We start from the raw sequence: 17,409 nt of genomic DNA on the forward strand, positions 1-17,409 counted from the left end.
CATCATCCCAAAATCTCCTTTACTTGTAATAGAATATTTTAAAGGCCAAAGGACTATTTCCCACCCAAGGTATACTTTTTCTACACATTCCCACCCATTAACTTTGAAAAGCCCATTTACCTACTCATGGGCTGTTAAAAAAAACGAATTCAAAGGCAAAATCATAATTTTATCTATAATATTAAAAATAAATTAAAATTTAATCCTCTTTTTCCCTCTAACCCCTAAAAACTAACCATTTCCCCTTAGGCCAAGTTTTAAAAAATAGAATTCCCCCATAGGGTTTAGTTTTCAATCCCCGACGCCATTACTGATGACGAAGCCTTTCTGATGCACCACCATGCTCTGATGGCCTTGTTTCTCACCTTTGGAACACCGATCGACCCAAATCTGACATCTTCTTCGCTTGAAAAGTTGAAGAGCTTCATCAGGAGATAAAGCTCTTCATCTTCCCAGACAAAAATGATGACCTCATCTTCGTATGGAAAGAAGTCGAGGAAGACGATCGTCTTCCCAAAAGAAGATGAGGTCGTCATCATTATCTTCGTCTCTCGATGAAGCTCTTCAACTTTTTAGACAAAGACGACACTAGATCTAGGCCGATTAACATTTCAGAAGAGAAAAGAAAGGCCATCGAAGTATGGTGGTGCGTCAGGAAGGTTTTGTCATTGACGATGGCATCGGATTTGGTGTCAGGGATTGAAAACTAAACCTTAGGGGGGGAATGCTATTTTTCAAAACTTGGCCTAGGGAAAAATGGTTAGTTTTTAGAGGTTAGGGGGGGAAAAGAGATAAAATTTTAAAGGGTTAGGGTTTCGTTAAATTTAACTATTCATAGGTCGATATTTGGTATTTTTAAAGTTAAAGGGGGGAAACTTGAGAATGTAGCATACCTTGGGTGGGAAATAGTCCTTTGGCCTATTTTAAAACACAAAAGAAGCTGCAAGTACAGCTTCTTGTTAAAGAGAAAGGGTAGCTTAATAACAATAACCTATTCTTTTCTTTTTCTTATTTTTCAAACGTAAGGGCCATATATCATCAACAATTATATATATTCCTTTCTTTGATTCCTCCATCCCTATTATAAACAATAGAAAGAGTCTGCCAATCCCACCATTCTCCTCAAAAAATAAAAATACTAGTAGAAAAAGGAAAGGATAAAGAAAATTTAAAAAGAAAGAAACACCCATTTGGTTTTCCCCTTCATCACCAAAAATAAATAAATTATATCCATTATAATTTTTTTCCTGTGTTAGGAAAGTTGTTCCCATTGTTCATAATGGTGAGGCTATATCTAATTTAATAGGGAATCAAGCAGGTGTGAAAAATGAGAAAACATTTAGATGAAAACAAACTATACACTTTTTCCTCTTTTCTCTCCTGTTGAGATTTCTATTCAAGTGTGTTGTTTTCTCTATTTTTGCTGTAGTAGAGATTTCTCCACCCTCTTTCAAGTCCAAGAAGAAAGAAAAAAAATTATTACAAAAGAGAAGTTGGAATGGATTACCTAATTTTGGTACCGTTAGACTATTTACTGTTATTTGATATTTACTCTTAGTGTTTGCTATCTTAGCTTGACACTTATGGCCACACACGATTCGATTTATAAAATATGACTAGAAAAACAACTAAATTTAAATTGAGAATTTTGAGTTAAAAAGGAAGACTTATATATTATGTATATCTATTAGTTGGTCGATTTTGTCGATCATATGAGAGATTTGACTTGATCATGAATACATAAGAAAATAACATAATAATAATTAAGAGATTAAAGACAGCTAATGTTATCAAGTAAGTCCAAAGTACAACAAGACTAACACTTTATTATATTTTATTTAGATTGAAATGACTACATTTTTTCTAATAGATGCCTAGTAAATTAGCTCCCAAGTGTAGGTTTTTCATAAGGTCATATGACACATTAGTATGAAATGTATTATTACTTAGATTTTTGTGCATAAGTTCTTAGTTCGAATTACCCATCATATGTGAGTGGGAGATATTGGGGTTGGTCTAACCATGATAGGTTGACTCGACCCTTGCCTAATACGACATGGATTTATATACTACCCATGACAATTAAAGGCACAATTACTATACTATCCATGGCTATTATGGAAGTAGGTATCTTTATTTATAAAAAGACAAAAACTGTTGCATAACTAATTGACAATGCTAAATACACAAACCAGAAAACACTCTACTCCTTCTCTTCTATTTTTTCTTTGTACTCTAGTATTACAAAAAATCACACAGAAAGCATAGTACAAGAAATAGCAAAACGTGTTGTTAAAATAATTACAGAAGGCTTGAATCATCAACAAAATTGGCATCATCATCGAATATTGGAAATATCAAGTTTAAAATATTTTATGGTTCTATAAAAATTCTTGAAAATGTTAGGTTGGTGCCAAAGTTAAGAAGAAACCTGATTTCTCTTGGTTTGCTTGATTCAAATGGTTTTTCTTATAAATCTAAAAAAGGTGTTTTAAAAATCATAAAAGGTTATTTAGTTGTAATGAAAAGGAAACTATCTCATGGTTTGTACATATTAGAAGGTAGTGTAGTGTCTGATGTAATGCATTATGCTCATGCTAATTTGAATGAAATAGTCATATAGCATAAAAGCCTTAGGCACATTAGTATGGTTGGTTTGAAATAACTTTATAAATAAAAGCTTATTGATTCAAACAAAATTCTTGATTTGGATTTTTGTTAAAACTATGTGCTTGGAAAGTCTCATAAGCTAAGGTTTGCATTTGCTACACATAGGTCTAAAGGCATTCTTAATTATGTGCATTATGATTTATGGGGCTCTCCCTAAGTTCCAAAATTCCTTGTCTCATTCACATTATTTTATGACACTCATTGATGATTATTCTAGGAGAGTATGGATATATTTTTTTAAGCATAAAGAAAAAGCTTTTGAATGCTTTAAAGACTAGGAAAATTTGGTTGAAAATCAAACTAATAAGAAAATTAAAGTACTCAAAAATGATAATGACCTAAAATATTGCAATAAGCATTTTTCTAATTTTTGTAAGAAACATGGCATGCTTGGGAATAGAATATGCACTGAAACACCATAGCAAAATAACCTAGCTGAGAGAATGAATAAGACCATCTTGAATATGGTTAGATACATTCTAGCTAATTCTAGCTTGAGCAAAAGATTTTGGGTAGAAGTTATCGCAACTACCTATTATTTGATGAATAGATCCTCATCATTTGCATTAAGTTTTAAAACTCCAATTGAAATGTGGTCAAAAAGACCTTCTTCATTGTGTCATTTGAGACCATTTAGATGTCTTGCATATGTTCATGTTAGTCAAGGTAAACTCAACCCAAGAGCATTAAAAGTTGTTTTTCTAGGGTATCCTACAAGCGCTAAAAGTTACAAATTATGGTTATTGGATGAGCATACTGTGTCATTAGTAGAAATGTCACTTTTAATAAATTTAAATTCTATAAAGATCTTTTCTCTTCAAAGAGACAATCTGGGCAGGTTCAGTTTGAGGTGGAGACACATATGTCTGGTTCTTAAAATCAATTTGATTCAATTTCTCAGTCTCTAGAATCTGGTGAAGAACCTGATTTGAGTTTGGATACAATTCGTGATTCAAAGTACAAAATCACAAGCTTAAAGCAATAACCCTCGCCATAAAGTCAAGAAGAATACCCTCAATGTTCAGAGAATTGAAACTTGTCTAATTACTAGTTTGCAAGAGACAGACCAAGAAGAGAAATAAGACTATCATCAAGATATGCTCAAGTTGATCTCATCTCCTATGTTTTCCAGATTGGTGATTTGATCAAGATGAGTAAACCTTTGAATTATACTCAAGGCTGTAAGTGTAAGTGTAGTTCAAATTGATTAAAGGCAATGGAAACTAAGATGAATTCTCTAAAAAGAACAATACCTAGTCTATTGTTAATAGACCAATGAATAAGAAAGTAATTGGTTGCAAATGGGTCTTCAAAAGAAAACTAGGTATTCCTAGAACTAAGCAGCTAAGATTTAAGGCAAGGGTTGTGGCTAAAGGGTTTTCTCAAAGAGAAGGTATTGACTATCATGAAGTGTTTTCCCTTTATGGTTAAACATACCTCAATAAAGCTTATACTATTTACAGTTGTTTTATTTGACCTAAAATTGGAACAAATGGATGTTACAACAACATTTTTGCATAGAAGACTTGAAGAACAAATCCTTACGAAACAAACTAAGGGCGTAAAACCTAGAGTTGAAAACAAAGTGCGCTTACTTCATAGATCCTTGTGTGGACTGAAACAATCCCCTAGGTAATGTGTACAACAAATCAAAAATTACATATTATTTTTATTTGCTACTGTATGTTGATGATATGCTCTTGGCTTCTAAAAACATGTATGCTTTGTTGAATTTGAAACAAATGTTGAAAATTGAATTTGATATGAAAGATTTAAGGTCAACTAAGAGAATTCTAGGCATAGATATTAAAAGAGATAAAGTTAAGGGATCTTTGTTCTTGTTACAAGTTGGATATATTAAGAAAGTATTAGACTTATATAATACGTCTGATTTTAAACTTATAAATGTTCTTATAAGTGCTCACTTTAGAGTAAAATCTACTGTCAATCTATCTGCTATTGAATTTGAATTTATGAATAAAATACTTTACTCAAATATTGTGGGTAGTTTGATGTATGTTATGATTGGTTCAAGACCTGATATTACCTATGCTATTCGCTTAGCGAGTAGATTTATGAGCAATCTTTGTAAAAAACATTGGCTCACTACAAAATGGTTGTTGAAATATCTTAAAGGTTTTGTAGACTTTGGGTTATTGTATATAAGTGATGCTACTAACAAATTATTGTATATAGTGAGTAGATTTACCTATAGTGGTAATGTTGTGAGCTACAAATGCAATTTGCAACATATCTGGGCCTTAACCACCACTGAAGCAGAATACATTGCACTTACAAAAGCTATGAAAAAAGCTCTTTGACTGAACGGGATCACTTCTGAGTTAGGTCTGAGTTCAGATGTACCAGTAGTTTATAGTGATTCTCAAAGTGCTATTCATCTTTCGAAAAATGGTGCATATCATGAGAGGACTAAGCATATTGATGTGAGGCTTTTTTTTATCAGAGATGTTTTTTCACATGATTGACAAAATCATGTCTAGTGTTAATCCAATAGATATCCTAACTAAAGTGGTTCTAGTGAACAAGTTTGGTAAAGCCTTGGGCTTGCTCAAAGTCTATCAAATGTGATACAGAGTTGATGCAAAACAAGTTTTCTAGTTGAAATATCCTCTTCACCTGTTTAAGCCAAGGTGGAGTTGTGTAAAGTATGGCTTAAAAATTTTTAGAGGGTAGTTTGGTCATTGTTTAACTTTGTATAGGCTATGTGGTCTTTTAGTGTTTGAAGGATAGTATAGTCTTTTGTTGCGTTTTAACCTAAGTATAAAATATTATGTTTAGAAAAGAGTTAAGGCATGGGTTGTGCATTTTTGCCTCTTCTCTTTTAACTTTCACTATTCTTTGTACAAGGATGTTATGCCTTGTGTTTTAGTCAGACTAGAGAGAAATCCTCTAGTTTTCTTTGGTCAAGTGAGCGTCTTGAGTCTAGTGGAAGGCTTGTATTGGAGCTTGGTTCCATGACAGACCATTATCACGTGTGGTGTCGATTGAAGTTCTAAGTTGTATTTACTTATGTTTAATAGTGGATTTGATTAGAGCCTCATCTTTGTCTTGGATGTAGGGTTTCAAATCGAAACCTGAACCAAGTATTTTCGGTGTTCTTCTTCTTACTAATCTATTGATGTTCTTGCTAATCTTGTTTACTAATATTTTGATTCTTAGTTAAAATATTCATAATAAAATCTAATTTGCAATTAACAGTAAGAATTATGATATGCTTTCAAAAGAGTATTGACAAGGAGTTTATATTTTTAAATCGTTACCCCGGTTTCTTTTGTTAGTTTGGTTGGCTATCTTTTGTTTTTAAGAGGATGAGTTTAGGCTATCAAGAGGTCTTCAGCTAGTGGGTCTCCTTTGTTTTCGTTTTTTATATACACGTTTACCAAATATATATATATATATATATATATATGGTGAGCAAATCAGTGTCTCTCTCTTTCTTAATCGGATCATGCTTTAAAACGTTAAAACAACTGATTTACTAATGCCTATTACAAAGTAAGAGCACCCAAATGTTACTTTATACTCAGACATCAGTCACCACGGAGACATAATCAGCAAGGTGTCTCAGAGAACGTTTACAGTTTAATCCAAAAATTTTTATCACTAGCTGCTGTATCATCAAATAATTTCTTATATGGCAAATATCGTTTGTTTCATATAATTTCAACCATACTTAAAGGAAAGCGAGTAATTCACAAGTCAATTGGGCTAGTGTTTGTTGCGATATCAAGAGGGAAGGCTGTCAATTTTCAACTAATGTTTTGTAGTCAAATCAACACAACGCAAGGCATAACTATTCATCCAACAAAAGAAAAATTATATCATTAGCAATGTTGATAGTATGATCTATGATGATAAAATTTTAGTTTACCCAGCCTCAGCAACTCAATAAGTATACACCCACATACTCCAATATATAATCTGCTGGAGGAGAAGTTTGATTAGAATCAGAATCCCCGCCACTTCTCCTACCACTGTTAAAAGAAAAACTGATCCAAATTTCTTTCCTTTGCTCTGTCTTTTGACCAATTTCATCATAATCAACAGGCGTCCTGTATCTGCAAACAGGACACGACCCATGAATCCCAACCCACTTCTCCATACACTTAGCATGAAACCTATACTTACATGGCATCTCTTTCACCATCTCTCCAATCACATGCTCTTCTAAACACACTACACACTCACCTACTTCCTCTTCTTTTTCATCTTCACTTTCAACGATTTTGAAACTCCTCAAGGCCTCCACAGACGCCTTCGAAGCCAAATTCCTCAATAAAGGATCCAAGTTCGACGTTCCTTCAATCACGACCTTACGAGAAAATGGAAGAATGAGACCCCTATTTTGCGCACAACCTGTTTGATGAAATTCCTAAAGAACAATACTTTCTCCCTGTTCAAGTAGTTGACAACAATTGCTTCAGCTGAATGCAATTGAATCACTTCATCTTCTGCTGCATAATTATAAAATTTGACAATGGCTTTCATGAAACCTTCTGCACTATTGTTTAATACTTGTGATTTCTTTGGAGCCCATTCAACAGCGCTCAACTTCTTGCCCCGTCGAAGTAGAAGTAAGTAAACAAGATACCCATTTTTCTTTTCAATTCAATAGTTTATATATTGAGTTTATAGAGATCCTGTGAACATGTAACTGTGGTTCTTTGGCCTGCATATATTTTTTAGCATTCTGGATTGACTTTAAAAATCTCTTGACGTTATGAAGGTTTCACCATTAAGCCATTAGTGGTTGAAGCGAGGTCAAATGCGAGAAAGGAAACTGCAAAAACCCGAAACAGGAGGATACAAAAGAAGGTAACTATGCTCTATTTTTTGTTCCATATGTGTTGCCTTTTGCTTCTTGATTTCACTTTTATTACGAGCTAGATAGAATTTTAGAATGACTAATGGTCAAATGTTGAACTTCAATGCGCATGGATGAATTATTTTTTAGAATGGTAATTGCTCTTATTATAAGCGTATTGTTGAACTTTTATGTGCATGGATAACTATTTTACTCAAGTATATTTGATTTAGTTTCAAGCTTATAGAACGCGTCTTAGATGACATATTTATTACGTCAAACTCATGCAGTTGTTCGGTATCAACTTAATTGTGAAAAATATATTGTTGTGCAAGTTTTAATGTACAGTGGTTATCATTCTGTGATTAAAATTCTTGCATCTCAGTAATGGACTTATTTATGGCTTAACCATGTACTGTTCACAGTAAATTATGAGTAACAAACAGAATTCCCCACTAGCCGATTAGTTATATGGCTGTTTGTCAGTGAGGTGAAATTGGGTGATCCATGTTTTATTCCATAGATATGCTTTGTGAAATAATGTTAATTAGTTAAAAATCTTTGGTTGTTACATTAATGTGATGATTTTCTAATGTCTTGGATAGTTTAATGGCACATCTACAAAGCCTAGGCTTTCAGTATTCTGCTCAGATAAGCAGCTATATGCTATGCTGGTAGATGACCAAAACAAGAAGTGTTTGTTTTATGGAAGCACTCTGCAGAAATCTATTCGGAGAAATCCACCCTGTACAACAGTTGTAAGTACTCCAAGTATTAGATTTCTTGCTTATGAAGAAAAATCTAGAGTAGTAGTCAATGTGAAATTATGGCTATCCTCCTTAGATCTTTTCCTGTATCTCATTAGTGGAGCTCTTTATGTTGTCTTCACAGGAAGCTGCTGAATGTGTTGGTGAAGAGCTTATCCAGACATGTATTGATCTTAACATTAATGAAGTCTCATCCTATGATCGCAATGGTTGTGCTCGCGGGGCAAGAATGCAAGCCTTTGAGATTGCAATATCTCGTCATGGGTTTTTGCCACAATGAAATAGATCTGTATCTAATTTTTTTTTTTAATTCTTGAGACTGCAATATTTCTTGTGATGTAGAAACTGGGTTACATTTTGGCATAATTTGCAAACTGTGGTGCATTAGTACTAGTCTTCATCAAATTCCTGTCTATGAAAGAGTTCCTCTGCCTGTGATTTGCCCAAGTCTACTGATTTTTCGAAGAAGTTTTTGTGCGTGTTACACAGTGTTGTCAATAAAATAACTAGTATGTGCTGGCAGCTGGTGGTTTCAGGTGTACTAGCAGGTTACTAGCAGGATTTTTTAGTTTTTCATTTGGAATATATATAATTAGTTGTGGTTTTACCTACTTAGTATTGTTACCGAAAGTCAATAGAAGTTTTCTACCTATTTCGCAAGTCTGTATATAGAAGTGCTTTAACTAAGTTATGCAGGAATACATGAATGTCCATTAGATTTTACTTTCAAATGTCTTTCAAACTTTTGTAGAGAATATAGTTGTCAATTGAGTATATATCCTTTTTGTTGCTTGTCAAAATGGAAGAATGAGGCCCCTATTTTGCGCACAACCTCTTTGATAAAATTCCTCAACAACAATACTTTCTCTCTGCTCAATTAGTTGACAACAATTGCTTCAGCTGAATGCAATTGAATCACTTCATCTTCTGCTGCATAATTATAAATTTTTGCAATGGCTTTCATGAAACCTTCTGCACCATTGATTAATATTTGCGATTTCTTTGGAGCCCATTCAAAAGCGCTCAACTTATTGCCCCGTCAAAGTAGTAACTAAACAATATACCCTTTTCTTTTCAATTCAATTGCTTATATATTGAGTTTATAGAGACACTGTGAGCATGTAACTACGGTTCTCTGGACTGTATATTTTTTCGCATTCTGGATTGACTTACAAGATCTATTGACGTTATGAAGGTTTCACTATTAAGCTATTAGTGATTGAAGCGAGGGCAAATGCAAAAAAGAAAACTGCAAAAAACCGAAACAGGAGGATACAAAAGAAGGTAACCATCCTCTACATTTTATTCCATATGTGTTAGACCTTTTACTTCTTTATTTCACTTTTATTATGAGCTGGAGAGAATTTTAGAATGACTAATGTTCCAGTATAGAACTTCAGTGCGCATGGATGAACTATTTTTTAGAATGATAATTGCTCTAATTATAAGCATACTGTTGAACTTGAACTTTTATGTGCATGGATCACTATTTTACTCAAGTATCCTCGTACAATGAGCCAGTCTCCCCTCCATAAATCAATAAAGTATCATTAGTCATTCTCCAGTACTCGAAAATATTCCTAACAGTTTTATAGTGTTTTTCATTTGAATTAGATTGATATCTATTATAAATACTCAAAATATATGAGATATTAACCCATCTACATAATATGACGTACATGATATATCTTCTAGTAGATGCGTATGAGATCTAACTCTTTCTATCCCTCTTAGATTGTGTTTGAGGACACATCTTTTTCAAGAGTCATACATCATAGGACAAGGGCAAAAATAATTTCTTGAACTCTTCCATGTTCAATTTAGTCAACAACTTGTCTATGTACGTGTTTTGACTTAAGTCTAGCAATGTATGTAATCTATCACGGTAGATTTTAATCTCAAGGATGTAGACTACTTCTTTAAAGTCTTTCAAGAAAAAATACTTGGACAACCAAGTCTTTTCCAATTGCAAGTTTGGTATATTATTTTAAATAATCAATATGTCATCGACTTACAATATTAGAAATACGATGATAATCATAAAATTAGTGAGACTTTTAATTGAAACCTTTAACTATAATATTAAGTCTAAGATTATATTAGTGTCTTCCAATATGACACCTCGACTAAGTCCCTGTTTATCAAAACTTTATTTGTCAAAGTGAAAGTATACTTCTACTAGGTGAAAAATCGAGTTATGATCATATTGGGTTAGACTTAAGTAATATACCTTATTTATTCCCCAAAAAAAGGCCAAAGGACTATTTCCCACCCAAGGTATGATGCAATCTCAAGTTTCCACCCTTTGTCTTTGATAATACCAAACACCCACCCATGAGCAGTTAAAATGAACAGTAATAACGGTAAAATCATTATTTTCTCTATAATATTAAAAATAAACTAAAATAGAATCTATTTTTGCCCCCCTAAACTTTAAAAACTAAAATTTTTCCCCAACCTAAGTTTTAAAAAATGATAGTTTCATCATAGGGTTTCATTTTGAAATCTCCAACGACTATTTCCCACCCAAGGTATGATGCAATCTCAAGTTTCCACCCTTTATCTTTGATAATACCAAACACTCACCCATGAGCAGTTAAAATGAACAGTAATAACGGTAAAATCATTATTTTCTCTATAATATTAAAAATAAACTAAAATAGAATCTATTTTTGCCCCCCTAAACTTTAAAAACTAAAATTTTTCCCCAACCTAAGTTTTAAAAAATGATAGTTTCACCATAGGGTTTCATTTTGAAATCTCCAACGACATCTCCGGCTCCATTGTCGATGACCTCTTCCTCCCGAAGCATTCTCTCCTTTTGACGATCTCTTTCCTCCCATTTGGACTTCCGATCGACGTCAGAGAAGTCGTGAAAGATGAAGAACTTCGTCGGGGAAAACGAAGAATTTCGTCGGGGAAGACAATCGTCTTCCCAAAAGAAGACCTTTAGGAAGACGATCGTCTTCCGAGATGAAGACGATAGCTTCATCTTTGTCTGGGAAGATGAAGTCGACCGAGCATCTAAATAGGAGGAAAGAGATCGTCGGAAGGAGAGGATGCTTCAGAAGGGAGAGGCCGTCAACAAAAGAGCTTGAGATGTCGTCGGAGATTTCAAAACGAAACCCTAGGGTGAAATTGCCATTTTTTAAAACTTAGGCTGGGGAAAAATTTTAGTTTTTAAAGTTTAGTGGGGTAAAAAAAGATAAAATTTCAAAGGGTTAGAGTTATATTAATTTTAACTGTTCATAGGTAGGTATTTGGTATTATCAAAGATAAAGGGTGGAAACTTGAGATTGCAGCATACCGTGGGTGGGAAATAGTCCTTTGGCCCCAAAAAAAAGATAAAGTATGTTAGAGACACGAGTAAGGAGTGCATTTATCGATGCAAGAAGATATATAGTATCCATCCTACAAATACCAAGAGTCACAATTAAGGTCACATGATTTGTTAGGTAAACATCTAATTCGAGATTGTGGGCTTTCGTGATTAATTTGAATATTTAAGATCTTGGTCTTTTCTTTATTAGTATTGCCCACTACCATCACTAGCCTCTATACAGTCTTGCCCACTCTTTTGTGTTAGGGCGATAGGTCAACAATAGAGGGTTATTGCTCAACAATAGGTGGAACCTAAACTGGGTGGTTTACACTCTCTAAGGCCTTATGATTAGCTTGGAGGACCTCTTACACAATCTAGAGTGAGAAAAAGAAAATCCTTTAAGAGTTATGTTGAGGACTATTATGCAAGAAGTAATAAAATTGCTACTAATAATATGCTTGCAGTAGATGCTAAAGTGCCCAAAGCTAAAAGCAAGGGCAAGGCAAAAGCCAAGTCCAAGTCTAAGGCCTAAAAGTAACAAGTTGTTATTATTGCTACATAGTCTACTAGTGGTATGGGTAAAAAAAAGGTTGTCTACTTCTTCTGTGGTAAGACTGTTCACTAGAGGTGATATTGTAAGACCCTTTCAGAAAGCAAGAAAAAGAAAGTTGTTGCTCCCACTTTTGGTATATTATTCATTGAAATATACTATTCTCTTGTCATATCAAGGGTTGCAGACACAAGATGTAATTCTCATATTTATTATGATATGCAGGAACTACAACAGAGCAAATTGCTTCAAAAGAGAGGTTAACTGTAACACTCATCTCAAAATACATACCCTTACACAAAATGTATACCCGAAGAGGCGTGTCAAACTAAAATTTCACATACAGAGGATTAATGTCAAAAATACTTTGTTAATGGAAATCCCGCAATCTCAAAAGAGCTAGAAATTATAGGTTCAGAATAAAGCGAAAATGTGTAAAATTCACGATACACAACCATATGCCTTTTAGCATGCACTTGTGTGGATTTCGAGAAATTTTTTCCAGTGTTAGAGCAAGCCACAAAAGTGTGGATTTCAAAACAAACATATGCCTATATGGTATGGAACACATGATTGTGTGTCTTGCCCTAAAGATACACACCCATGTGCCTAGGGTTTTCACTGTGCGGATTAATCAACACACTCCCATGTGTAAGAAATGTACACTTGTGTACTTTTGAAAAAATTAGGGAATAGAGACATGAGAAGTTAGCAAAGAAAATATGAAGTTCAAAAGTGAGTGTGTAACTGTGAAAATGACAAATTTACCTTTAGGATAATATTATACATATATATTATCTTGATACCTTTGGATAATTATGCACTGACGACAAACATCATAGCATTCGAGATGCATGTGCAATGACAGGAAAGGCCCAAGGTCTCACTACTATTTTGATAAGGTATCTTTGGCCCAAGTCTGACAGGTATGTGTACAAGGTACACTTTATGGATGACATTTGGAATGTCACCTACTTTCACTAAATGTATGGGACATGTATGTATGTATGTATGTATGTATGTGTGTGTGTGTGTGTATCTATATATATATATATATATATATATATATATATATATATATATATATATATATATATATATATAAAATCTAGTACTAGTCATTTGGGATGACACCACTATCGAGAAAAGGGCATTGGACATCAAGTTAAATCGGATAGGTATCTGGGATACTGGAAAAATATTTGTGATACCATAGATTGGGAAATAAAGATCACATAAACTATTGGATATGAATATGTGTTTTGTCTACTTACTGAGTATGTTTCACTCATGTATTCTATTTGTGTGGTTTTGCAAGTAAAGTGAGGGAGTAGTAGGGAAGCCAATGGGTCAGCTTGTGGTGGTGAATAAGGTGGGGGTGATTTCATCATTTTTATCATAATTGGACATTTAATGTATTTTGTTATTTCTCATTCCTATTAGTGCACATTTAACTTATGATTTGACTTTCGAATTTATATACTTGATTTTCATACAATAATTAATACCTACTCGCCTAAGATCCATTCAATATGAACCTAACTTTCATACTCATTAATCAATCTATCAACCAATCCAAAGTTAAAACACATACACCAATCATTCATCTAAGTCATCAATATTTACATAAAAACATAAATCATCAATTAATTTTATCCACAATGCAAGAACATATTCGATAGTAAGTCTCTGTATTCATACATCTATCATTATCACTTACATACTTACCTTTACTAATTTAGCCCTTCATATTCCAACCAATAATCGAAACTATAGAAATTAGCATGCTTCAAAGTATTTCTTTTTTATTTAATCATTTAAATAATAATCTCAATCAATTGTTCCAAGAATCAAAATCTAAACATGTATACTAATGTTGCATCATCTCATATAAACGCTAATAATATTACCTACATGCTTACAATCACAACATTAACTTACAGTTCAAAGCATAATCAACATGATCTCACACAAATTTAAAATAATGAAGATCGTCTACTTACCTTCCTGTTGTTGACGTTTCTTGCTCTTTGTGTGGCTTGATTTTCCTCTCTAAATCCTCTTCTTTCGTTAACAACCCTTAAAGCTCTCAAGCGCTCTCAAATTCTTTGAAAAATTAGGGTAAGGTGTTCAACCAAATGCGTTTGTGGTCCTTTTATTTTCTCTCCAAGTAGTAGTACATAAGCGTGTACTTAAGGCACATGGGCATATATGATGTTACACATTAAATGTATGTTTTGAAAACCCCACAAAACGTGTCACTATCTAATATTCGAAGAGGTTAACAATGTATGGGCTTATATACCCTATGCACAAACATGCATATCACCCAAACTTAGCTAAATATCAAGCCTCTATTTGTAACACACACGAGCTTACGGCTTCCTTACATGGCTATGTGTTGACTATTTTATACATATTAATTATTTCATCACAATTACATATATACAAGGACAAAAGATAGATATACCCCTAAGCATACCTATAGGTGTTACATTAACCTATGTGTTTAATGCAACAAAGATTATTGCATTAGTTGTAGGAACATACTATCTTAGATTGCCTACTAGTCTAGTTTTAAAACTTAAAACTATTATTATGTTCCATCTTTTTTCTAAAAATTTAATTTATGTGTCTATTTTAGACAAAGAGATATTTTTGTTTTTGATTATTGGTGATATTATAACTATCGGCTTAAATAATATTTTCTATGGAACAATTAAACTATGCAATGATTTATTTGTTTTAAACTTGATAATAAGATTCTTGATGTGCAAGGTAAACGGGTAAAAACTAATAATAATTTGAATACCATGTATATGTTGCATTGTAGGCTAGGCCACATAAGATTGAAGTGCATATCAAAACTTCTCTAAGAAGAAGTTTTGGCATCATTTGACATCTAGTCATATGATGAATTTAAATCATGCTTATTTGATAAGATGATCAAAGCACCCTTCACTAGGCACATTAAAAGGGCAATTGAACTGTTAGAGATCATACACAACAATGTATGATATAGCTATGACAGTGTATAGCAAATATGGGGAATCCTACTTTGTAAAATTTACTAACAACTTCAATAGATATAACTATGTGTTTTTTATGAAACATAGGTTTGAATGCTTTGAAAAATTCAAAGAATTCAATAACAAAATAGAAAAACAACTTAAGAAATATATTAAAATCCTCCAAGTGATTGAAGAGGTGAATACCTAAATGCTGAATTAAGAGATTACTTGAAGATGGAATGGTATCTCAGCGTACTCCTCCTAGTACACCTCAACACAATGGTGTATCTAAATGAAAGAACTAGACTTTGATAGAAATGGTCAAGTCTATTATGAGTTTTATAGATTGACCTTTGTTATTCTAGGCTCATGCCTTAGAAACAACTGCTTACACACTGAACCGTGTCCTATCTAAATCTATGGATAAAGCTTCATACGAGTTATGGACTAGACAAAAACATAATTTAGATTACTTGATGATTTAGGGATATGAGGCTTATGTCAAGAAATTGACTTTAAATAAGCTAAGTGCTAAATCTAAAAAATGTATCTTTGTGGGGTAATTGCAGGAAACTAAATGATACTACTTTTACCATCTAGAAGAGCAAAAAGTATTTATTGCTTGAACCAATGTTTTTCTTGAGAAATAATTTATTCTCAAAGGAATTAGTTGAAGGAAGGTAGAATTTGATAAAGTTTTAGTACCATAAGATACCATAGATGTTAGAAAGGATAATGTGTCATCACATATTTTTTTTTCTGAAAAATATACACCATTTTGTGAGAAAAATAAATCACCTGAAAGATAAAAAGTTTATAAACAATTTCCAGAGGATTATTCTGTATCAAATCGTCAAGCAATGGCCGGAGGTTAGTGATTAATATTCCGCAAATTTTAGTTTTGGTTTCTATCTTACATACTCAGTATATATATGTTTAGATAGAAACCATATACATGTTTTACATTCGGTATCAGAGCTATTTTATGCCTCTGCCTTGCTTTGATGTGTATTATATGCAAAATTTTATGTTATCCCGAATTTCTTTAGAAAGAGAAAATTGGTTGTTGACATTTTTTTTTGTTTAAAATTTTTATTTAGATGAATTCTACATCAAAAACTGAGAATTTTGATATATGGAACGTCAAAATAAGAGTTTTGTAGGCTGATTTAGAGTGTAAAATGTATACAGATCTGTAACCGGGTCTATCGACCCGAAGCTTGACCCGGCTAGAGGTTAGGGACGATCCTCAAACGACATGTCATTTGCTTTTAGTTTCTGCAGACGATGTGTCATTCGCGTCACTTCTGCCCCTTTTGTGTTGCACTTCCAGCCGACATGACATCTGCATTCATTTACAGAGGATGACATGTCGTTCATATGCTTTAATAAAATAAATAAAAACATTACTTCACTCCTGCATTTTGAACCCAAACCATAAGACACAAGGTTCTGAGTGAGAGAATTGCCAACCGACCACTTTCATTTTGTTAGGAGTTTGGGACAACTTTTATTTTTATACATTTTATTGTTAGTTTTCATAAAATTTTAGTTTGTTGGAACCCGTGACCTTCCTCCTCCACTATGAAAAATAAAAACTGTTAGGGTTCAGTTTTTAATATATTATACATTTTGGCCTTAATAAAATATTTTTTTATAGTATGTGATTGCCAAAATTATTATTATTATTTTTTTTTAATTGGATAATTTAAGTTTCATTTATCCAATTTTTAGTGTTTATTAAATAATTTAATATTGTTTATATGGCTAATTTTATGCATAATTTTGGTTTAAATGAAATTATACTTTAAATAATTTCTTAAGAATTATATGCATAAAATTAGATGTCATGTGATTAGTCTAACTTTGAGTTATCATAGAGTAGCCACAACATCTTTAATTATATCAAAGTTATACATTGAGTATCTTAGGATCACATTTAGTTATATGATATCAATCGTAATTAATCATTATAAGTATGATAAATTTTATCCCACAGGAATTTTTATTATATTTATGTGATTAATTAGGATGAAATAACAAATTATTTTTCTTAATCTACCCACAAGAATTAAGAAAAGAAATATAATTTGGTAGTTTCATCATACGGTTTTTATATTTGTATATAAACCTATTTAAATTAAAAACTTAGCACATAAGCGGTTTTTATGTTATGTGGTTTATATATTTGCAGCATGTTTATACATTGGTAGAACATGATATAAATTTTGATTGCTTCAAATTTTGTGACTTAAGCATGTATG

The 17,409-nt window shown here is 32.7% G+C and overlaps 2 protein-coding genes across 2 annotated transcripts; one reads left to right on the forward strand and one right to left on the reverse strand.

Annotated features, from left to right (window-relative positions):
* Positions 1-6,413: 6,413 nt before the first annotated feature.
* Positions 6,414-8,709, forward strand: LOC123213283 (50S ribosomal protein L18). The gene is made up of 4 exons (XM_044632679.1): positions 6,414-7,265; positions 7,418-7,506; positions 8,101-8,253; positions 8,387-8,709. Exons 1-4 carry the CDS (start codon positions 7,169-7,171, stop codon positions 8,540-8,542), a joined length of 495 nt encoding a protein of 164 aa, XP_044488614.1. The 5' UTR covers positions 6,414-7,168; the 3' UTR covers positions 8,543-8,709.
* Positions 6,569-7,151, reverse strand: LOC123214254 (E3 ubiquitin-protein ligase MPSR1-like). Its single transcript, XM_044634030.1, has 2 exons — positions 7,135-7,151; positions 6,569-7,031 (listed from the first exon to the last, which is right to left on the reverse strand). Exons 1-2 carry the CDS (start codon positions 7,149-7,151, stop codon positions 6,569-6,571), a joined length of 480 nt encoding a protein of 159 aa, XP_044489965.1.
* Positions 8,710-17,409: the final 8,700 nt, after the last annotated feature.

This window comes from Mangifera indica, chromosome 4 (genome assembly GCF_011075055.1).
Source record: "Mangifera indica cultivar Alphonso chromosome 4, CATAS_Mindica_2.1, whole genome shotgun sequence".
NCBI classification, from domain to species: Eukaryota; Viridiplantae; Streptophyta; class Magnoliopsida; order Sapindales; family Anacardiaceae; genus Mangifera; species Mangifera indica.

Bases quoted from the DNA above. Each gene is read 5' to 3' on its own strand.
- LOC123213283 (XM_044632679.1), top strand. From the start codon at position 7,169: ATGGCTTTCATGAAACCTTCTGCACTATTGTTTAATACTTGTGATTTC. The intron at 7,507-8,100 runs GTAACTATGCTC...TGTCTTGGATAG, and splicing joins ACAGGAGGATACAAAAGAAG to TTTAATGGCACATCTACAAA. The intron at 8,254-8,386 runs GTAAGTACTCCA...TTGTCTTCACAG, and splicing joins ATCCACCCTGTACAACAGTT to GAAGCTGCTGAATGTGTTGG.